The sequence below is a fragment of the Oncorhynchus kisutch genome, linkage group LG8 (assembly GCF_002021735.2).
Source record: "Oncorhynchus kisutch isolate 150728-3 linkage group LG8, Okis_V2, whole genome shotgun sequence".
NCBI classification, from domain to species: Eukaryota; Metazoa; Chordata; class Actinopteri; order Salmoniformes; family Salmonidae; genus Oncorhynchus; species Oncorhynchus kisutch.
This window is the reverse complement of record NC_034181.2, coordinates 3,755,741-3,764,836: the sequence shown is the minus strand read 5'-3', so window position 1 is coordinate 3,764,836 and position 9,096 is coordinate 3,755,741. Positions and strand designations below refer to the sequence as shown.

The 9,096-nt window shown below is 48.3% G+C and overlaps 1 protein-coding gene across 1 annotated transcript in view; it reads right to left on the bottom strand.

The window, feature by feature from the left end:
* Positions 1-7,276: 7,276 nt before the first annotated feature.
* The window catches only part of LOC109885530 (Golgi phosphoprotein 3), a 29,546-nt gene continuing 27,726 nt past the window's right edge, over positions 7,277-9,096 (bottom strand). Inside the window, exon 4 of the mRNA XM_031829567.1 lies at positions 7,277-7,891. Coding sequence (XP_031685427.1) covers positions 7,467-7,891 — 425 coding nt within the window. The 3' untranslated portion in view covers positions 7,277-7,466. The remainder of the gene's footprint in view (positions 7,892-9,096) is intronic.

The window sequence follows — 9,096 nt, the reverse complement described above, 5'->3', positions numbered from 1 at the left end:
AACTATGAAATAACACATATTGAATCATGTAGTAACCCCCCCAAAAATTATATTTTATATTTGAGATTCTTCATATAGCCGCCCTTTGCCTTGATGACAGCTTTGTACACTCTTGGCATTCTCTCAACCAGCTTCATGAGGTAGTCACCTGGAATGCCTATTGCGGAATTTCTTACCTTCTCAATGTGTTTGAGCCAATAAGTTGTGTTGTGACAAAGTAGCGGGGGTCTACAGAAGATAGTGCTATTTAATAAAAGACAAAGTACATTTATGGCAAGAACAGCGCCATGATGAAACTGCCTCTCTTGAGGACCGCCACAGGAATGGAAGACCCCGAGTTACCTCCGCTTCAGAGGATATGTTCATTAGAGTTACCAGCCTCAGAAATGGCAGCCCAACTAAATGCTTCAGAGTTCAAGAAACAGACACATGTCAACTGTCATATCTGCTCCTGCCACTCCCCCTAGTGGTCATCCGGTGTCTCATTGACCTGCAGCCATGCCCCCAGTTCCCTCTCCCTCTCTGTGTGATTGTGTGGTTGGAGACAGGTGTACTGGAGACAGAGCAGATCCCTACCAGCTGCAACTCGTTCCATAATCAAGACCTCTACAAAATACTCAGTCCTGCCACTTCCACATCGTAATATCTGCTAATTTTGCCGCTCTGACTCTGGTACCCGTCTCCTGTTCCACATCTCATCAACCTGCTACCCTGTTCTGGATTCAGCTCACCATCACTCCCCTGGACTTCCCTCCGGACCCGTTTCATCCTGTCCCAATCCAGCTCCCTCCAACCTCAGCCTCTACATCCGGTTTCCTACAACAGCATTTTGTAGCGATACACCATCCTATCTGGTTGGGGCTTAATGGGACTATAGGACAATGACCCAACACACCTCCAGGCTGTCTAAGGGTGATTTGACCAAGAAGGACAGTGATGGAGTGCTGTATCAGATGATCTGGCCTCCACAATCACCCGACCTCAACATAATTGAGATGGTTTGGGATGAGTTGGACCTCAGAGCGAAGGAAAAGCAGCCAACAAGTGCTCAGCATATGTGGGAACTCCAAGAGTGTGCAAAGCTGTCAAGGCAAAGGGTGGCTATTTAAAAAAATCTGTTTTGGTTACCACATGTGTTATTTCATAGTTTTGATGTCTTCACTATTATTCCACAATGTAAAAAATAGTAAAAATAAAGACAAAACCTTGTTCTAAAACTTTCACCAGTAGTGTATATAGCTACAGTGCACTCGGAAAGTATTCAGACCCAGACTTTTTCCAGCCTTATTTGAAAATCGATTAAATAAAACCATTTCCTCATCAATCTATACACGATACCCCATAATGACAAAGCAAAAAAGTATTCTGGGGTAAATTCAATTGATTGGACATGATATGGAAAGGCACAACCCTGTCTATACTGTATACATGATTCGGAAAGGCAGACACCTGTCTATATAAGGTCCCACAGTTGACATTGCACATCAGAGCAAAAACCAAGCCAAGGTCGAAGGAATTGTCCGTAGAGCTCAAAGACAGGATTGTGTCGAGGCACAGATCTGGGGTAAGGTACCAAAACACTTCTGCAGCATTGAAGGTCCCCAAGAACACAGTGGCCTCCATCATTCTTAAATCTATTGGAAACAAAAAGACAGAACCCAAGAAAGAAAGAAATAACATTGTAACAAAAAGTTATTGCATAAATAATGATGAATGTTCTGATCAGATACAATAGAATGATGCAACATGAAATTAAGAGCAAGATATTGTGATTGGTCAAAGGCTTTTTTATTTTACCTTTATTCAACTAGGCAAGTCAGTTAAGAACAAATTATTATTTTTAATGACGGTGGGTTAACTGCCTCGTTCAGGGGAACAGTGGGTTAACTGCCTCGTTCAGGGGAACAGTGGGTTAACTGCCTCGTTCAGGGGAACAGTGGGTAAACTGCCTCGCTCAGGGGAACAGTGGGTTAACTGCCTCGTTCAGGGGAACAGTGGGTTAACTGCCTCGTTCAGGGGAACAGTGGGTTAACTGCCTCGTTCAGGGGAACAGTGGGTTAACTGCCTCGTTCAGGGGAACAGTGGGTTAACTGCCTCGTTCAGGGGAACAGTGGGTTAACTGCCTCGTTCAGGGGAACAGTGGGTTAACTGCCTCGTTCAGGGGAACAGTGGGTTAACTGCCTCGTTCAGGGGAACAGTGGGTTAACTGCCTCGTTCAGGGGAACAGTGGGTTAACTGCCTCGTTCAGGGGAACAGTGGGTTAACTGCCTCGTTCAGGGGAACAGTGGGTAAACTGCCTCGTTCAGGGGAACAGTGGGTAAACTGCCTGTTCAGGGGAACAGTGGGTAAACTGCCTGTTCAGGGGAACAGTGGGTTAACTGCCTGTTCAGGGGAACAGTGGGTTAAATCAAATCAAATCAAATTTATTTATATAGCCCTTCGTACATCAGCTGATATCTCAAAGTGCTGTACAGAAACCCAGCCTAAAACCCCAAACAGCAAGCAATGCAGGTGGAGAAGCACAGTGGCTAGGAAAAACTCCCTAGAAAGGCCAATACCTAGGAAGAAACCTAGAGAGGAACCAGGCTATGTGGGGTGGCCAGTCCTCTTCTGGCTGTGCCGGGTGGAGATTATAACAGAACATGGTCAAGATGTTCAATGTTCATAAATGACCAGCATGGTCGAATAATAATAAGGCAGAACAGTTGAAACTAGAGCAGCAGCACAGTCAGGTGGAAGTTGAAACTGGAGCAGCAGCATGGCCAGGTAGACTGGGGACAGCAAGGAGTCATCATGTCAGGTAGTCCTGGGGCATGGTCCTAGGGCTCAGGTCAGTTGAAACTGGAACAGCAGCATGGCCAGGTGGACTGGGGACAGCAAGGAGTCATCATGTCAGGTAGTCCTGGGGCATGGTCCTAGGGCTCAGGTCCTCCGAGAGAGAGAAAGAAAGAGAGAAGGAGAGAATTAGAGAACGCACACTTAGATTCACACAGGACACCGAATAGGACAGGAGAAGTACTCCAGATATAACAAACTGACCCCAGCCCCCCGACACATAAACTACTGCAGCATAAATACTGGAGGCTGAGACAGGAGGGGTCAGGAGACACTGTGGCCCCATCCGAGGACACCCCCGGACAGGGCCAAACAGGAAGGATATAACCCCACCCACTTTGCCAAAGCACAGCCCCCACACCACTAGAGGGATATCTTCAACCACCAACCTGCCTTGTTCAGGGGAACAGTGGGTTAACTGCCTTGTTCGGGGGCAGAACAACATATTTTTACCTTCTCAGCTCAGGGATTCAATCTTGCAACCTTTCAGTTACTAGTCCAAAGCGCTAACCACTAGGCTACCTGCTGGTTACTAGTACAACGCTCTAACCACTTAGGCTACCTGCTGGTTACTAGTCCAACACTAACCACTAGGCTACCTGCTGGTTACTAGTCCAATGCTCTAACCACTAGGCTACTTGCTGGTTACTAGTCCAATGCTCTAATCACTAGGCTACCTGCTGGTTACCAGTCCAACACTAACCACTAGGCTACCTGCTGGATACTAGTCCAACACTAACCACTAGGCTACCTGCTGGTTACTAGTCCAATGCTCTAACCACTAGGCTACTTGCTGGTTACTAGTCCAATGCTCTAACCACTAGGCTACCTGCTGGTTACTGGCCCAACACTCTAACCACTAGGCTACCCGCTGGTTACTAGTCCAACACTCTAACCACTAGGCTACCTGCTGGTTACTAGTCCAACACTCTAACCACTAGGCTACCTGCTGGTTACTAGTCCAACGCTCTAACCACTAGGCTACCTGCTGGTTACTGGCCCAACACTCTAACCACTAGGCTACCTGCTGGTTACTAGTCCAACGCTCTAACCACTAGGCTACCTGCTGGTTACTAGTCCAACGCTCTAACCACTAGGCTACCTGCTGGTTACTAGTCCAACACTAACCACTAGGCTACCTGCTGGTTACTAGTCCAATGCTCTAACCACTTAGGCTACCTGCTGGTTACTAGTCCAACGCTCTAACCACTTAGGCTACCTGCTGGTTACTAGTCCAACACTAACCACTAGGCTACCTGCTGGTTACTAGTCCAATGCTCTAACCACTAGGCTACTTGCTGGTTACTAGTCCAATGCTCTAATCACTAGGCTACCTGCTGGTTACTAGTCCAACACTAACCACTAGGCTACCTGCTGGATACTAGTCCAACACTAACCACTAGGCTACCTGCTGGTTACTAGCCCAATGCTCTAACCACTAGGCTACCTGCTGGTTACTAGTCCAACGCTCTAACCACTAGGCTACCTGCTGGTTACTAGTCCAACACTCTAACCACTAGGCTACCTGCTGGTTACTAGTCCAACGCTCTAACCACTAGGCTACCTGCTGGTTACTAGTCCAACGCTCTAACCACTAGGCTACCTGCCGCCCCTTAAATGATGATCGTTTGAACAAGACATCACACGTCTTGAAGAAGTCAACCAATTCCCTACATAGTGCACTACTTTTGTTTGTGAGGTTAAGACCTCACCAAGTCCTATGGCCTGACTGTGACCATACGAGTTCAGAACAGGAAGCAGGATGTTTGTGAGGTCTTACCAAGTCCTATGGCCTGACTGTGACCATACGAGTTCAGAACAGGAAGCAGGATGTTTGTGAGGTCTTACCAAGTCCTATGGCCTGACTGTGACCATACGAGTTCAGAACAGGAAGCAGGATGTTTGTGAGGTCTTACCAAGTCCTATGGCCTGACTGTGACCATACGAGTTCAGAACAGGAAGCAGGATGTTTGTGAGGTCTTACCAAGTCCTATGGCCTGACTGTGACCATACGAGTTCAGAACAGGAAGCAGGATAAAATCCCTGCCCTCTTAAAAAAAAAAAGAAGAAGCAAATTAAGTTGCATTCCCAGTTCAAACAAGCTACTCAGACGGAGGTTGAATACATACATAAAGTATCTCTATAACTAAATACAAAAACCAATCAAGTGGAATGTTGGTCCAGCCATCATTTTAATTTGTTTGATTCATTTCAGACCTTTGGAGTGAACAGACACAACAACTGATGACAAATTGATTATGAGAAAGTTACAAAAATAAACTGAATGACTTCAAGAAACATGAAAGTTCTAGAAAGTTCTAGAAGAGATGATCCTTTTATTCCATACTGGATCATTGGAGCGGTTTCTTCGTTACGAAATCGCGTTCAGAAGGACGGACAGAAACGTAGACACTGAAGAAAGGCTGAGGCACAGACAAATGTCTGCATCCCAAATAGCACCCTGTTCCCTCTATAGTGCACTAGGGGGGCCCTGTTCCCTCTATAGTGCACTAGGGGGGCCCTGTTCCCTCTATAGTGCACTAGGGGGGCCCTGTTCCCTCTATAGTGCACTAGGGGGGCCCTGTTCCCTCTATAGTGCACTAGGGGGGCCCTGTTCCCTCTATAGTGCACTAGGGGGGCCCTGTTCCCTCTATAGTGCACTAGGGGGGCCCTGTTCCCTCTATAGTGCACTAGGGGGGCCCTGTTCCCTCTATAGTGCACTAGGGGGGCCCTGTTCCCTCTATAGTGCACTAGGGGGGCCCTGTTCCCTCTATAGTGCACTAGGGGGGCCCTGTTCCCTCTATAGTGCACTAGGGGGGCCCTGTTCCCTCTATAGTGCACTAGGGGGACCCTGTTCCCTCTATAGTGCACTAGGGGGGCCCTGTTCCCTCTATAGTGCACTAGGGGGGCCCTGTTCCCTCTATAGTGCACTAGGGGGACCCTGTTCCCTCTATAGTGCACTAGTGGGCCCTGGTCCAAAGATGATTCCCAGAGCTAGATAGACACAAGCTTACCTTATGCTTCCCAGTCGAAACAGACAAGACTGAACTCTTGGGTGTCGGAGCAAACTGGACCTATGAATGCAGATGTCTTTACCTCAGCAGAACTCTTTAGAGACGAAAAACTGGCCTGAAGGGTTTAGTTAATCTGAAAATTAACAGAGACCATTCCCTATATAGTACACTACGACACTAAGTTAACTATATATATATGTATATGTAGTAAGGTAGAACTCAGACGGAGCCCTGATCTCTCACATTTACCTGGAACCCAAACACCTTAATGAGAGAAGCATTCGTTGATAAAACATAAGTGTAAAATCAGAAACAGGAAACTTCAGACCATGTCGTCATGATGTCATCATCACGTTGAAGAGGAAATCAACCCCCCCCCCCCCCCCCAAAAAAAACTATTCTCTAGTGATCATATAGTGTTACTATGTTTCACGTACATGGAATCTGTATGTACATCACTGAACAACAGTGGATGAATACATGTTACAGTGAATTAGAGCGAGGTACCTGGAGGGAATACAGAAATACATAACGTACTTTGAAGAAAGACATTTCTGAGGAAGAGGAAGATGATTGCATCTTCATATTTCAGTCAGTCCAGTATCCAAAACTTTTCTCCATCAGACGGGAGTTTTTGTTTGTGTTTTAGCGATTAAATTGCATCTCGCAGAGACACAAAATACCATGATGGAGGAAGGAGTGAGTGAGTTATCTACAAGGAAAGAAAACAGGAAAATCGCCGGACAGGTTTGGAGCGGATTATTCTCTCTCTCTGTCTCTCTCTCTCTGTCTCTCTCTCTCTCTCTCTCTGTCTCTCTCTCTCTCTGTGTCTCTCTCTCTCTCTGTCTCTCTCTCTCTGTCTCTCTCTCTGTCTCTCTCTCTCTCTCTGTCTCTCTCTCTGTCTCTCTCTCTGTCTCTCTCTCTGTCTCTCTCTCTGTCTCTCTCTCTGTCTCTCTCTCTCAATTTCAATTCAATTCAAGGGCTTTATTGGCATGGGAAACATGTGTTAACATTGCCAAAGCAAGTGAAGCAAGTGTCTCTCTCTCTCTCTGTCTCTCTCTCTCTCTGTCTCTCGCTCTGTCTCTCTCTCACTCTGTCTCTCTCTCACTCTGTCTCTCTCTCACTCTGTCTCTCTCTCACTCTGTCTCTCTCTCACTCTGTCTCTCTCTCACTCTGTCTCTCTCTCACTCTGTCTCTCTCTCACTCTGTCTCTCTCTCACTCTGTCTCTCTCTCTGTTCAGAAAAGCCTAGGCAGAGGTGAACTCAAGTCAGGACGAGCACTCTCCTCTCTGACCCACGCAAACCGTTCTGTCGTCTCCCTCTCCTCTCTGACCCACGCAAACCGTTCTGTCGTCTCCCTCTCCTCTCTGACCCACGCAAACCGTTCTGTCGTCTCCCTCTCCTCTCTGACCCACGCAAACTGTCCTGTCGTCTCCCTCTCCTCTCTGACCCACGCAAACCGTTGTCGTCTCCCTCTCCTCTCTGACCCACGCAAACCGTTCTGTCGTCTCCCTCTCCTCTCTGACCCACGCAAACCGTTCTGTCGTCTCCCTTCACACCATACCCACCACCATCGTCATTAACCAACCCAACCCTCTGTTGTCTGAAGGTGGTAGGTCACTTGGTAAAGGCGGCCACCACAGCCCACAACAACTCATTGGCGTTGGTCTTCGTGCTCTCCCCCTCTGGCTCCAGGTCCAGGAGTTGCCGTACTCTCTTCATGGCCAGGTCATACTGGTCGTCCAGCAAGGGGGAAAAGGCATTCTCCAGGACATCAGACGAGTGGGCCAGGAAGATGAGCGCGAGCAGCCGCTTGTCCATGCGGTGCGGGTCGTTGACCCATTTCTCCAACACGGCCTCCTGAACCCTCTTGATGAGGCGTTGTTTGATGTTGTTGTTGGTGAGCGGGTGAGTGGTCATGTCGAAGAGGAGGAAGTTCTGTTTCTCCGTGGTCAGCACGCCCTTTTCCACCAGGTTCTTGGCCAGGCGCTCCCTCACGTTCCTCAGCTGATAGTGAAGCTTCAGAGGGTTCCACGTCTCACCTACAGGGAGAAGAGAACAGAGGAGTTAAGACCTATGGTGGAATGGGGACAGGTATTTGTTTCATTAGACCATTGCTGACATAAACAAACATTTTGGGACTGTCATCAATCAAGTTTTCAAGATATGTAACTTTCAAAAAGACAAAAACCACCCCCTATGGATGAAAACCTGTGGGGGGGGGGAGGACCTACAAAAGAGTGTTTTTAAGACCTACAGGGGGGGAGAAGAGGGGTGTTAAGACCTACAAAAGAGTGGTGTAGTGGTGTTAAGTGGCCTACAGGGGGGTGGGGAGGAGTGGTGTTAAGACCCACAGGGGGGAGGAGAGTGGAGGTAAGGCCTACAGGGAGAAGAGTGGAGGTAAGACCTACAGGGAGAAGAGTGGAGGTAAGCCCTACAGGGGGAGAAGAGTGGAGGTAAGCCCTACAGGGGGAGAAGAGTGGAGGTAAGCCCTACAGGGGGAGAAGAGTGGAGGTAAGCCCTACAGGGGGAGAAGAGTGGAGGTAAGCCCTACAGGGGGAGAAGAGTGGAGGTAAGCCCTACAGGGGGAGAAGAGTGGAGGTAAGCCCTACAGGGGGAGAAGAGTGGAGGTAAGCCCTACAGGGGGAGAAGAGTGGAGGTAAGCCCTACAGGGGGAGAAGAGTGGAGGTAAGCCCTACAGGGGGAGAAGAGTGGAGGTAAGCCCTACAGGGGGAGAAGAGTGGAGGTAAGCCCTACAGGGGGAGAAGAGTGGAAGTAAGCCCTACAGGGGGAGAAGAGTGGAGGTAAGCCCTACAGGGGGAGAAGAGTGGAGGTAAGACCTACAGGGGGAGAAGAGTGGAGGTAAGACCTACAGGGAGAAGAGAGGTGTTAAGCTTGACGCAGAGTTCAAACCGCAAAGCAGCGTTGTCGATGTAACCTATATCCCCAACACAATAACAGCCAAATAAAAAGGCCTGGGGGGGAAAAGAAAGAAAGAAAGAAAAGAGAGACAGAGAGACAGAGAGACAGAGAGACAGAGAGACAGAGAGAGAGAGAGAGAGAGAGAGAGAGAGAGAGACAGAGAGAGAGAGGAGACAGAGAGAGACAGAGAGAGAGACAGAGAGAGAGAGACAGAGAGGAGAGACAGAGAGAGAGACAGAAGAGAGAGAGACAGAGAGAGAGACAGAGAGAGAGAGACAGAGAGAGAAGACAGAGAGAGATACAGACAGAGAGAGAGACAGAGAGA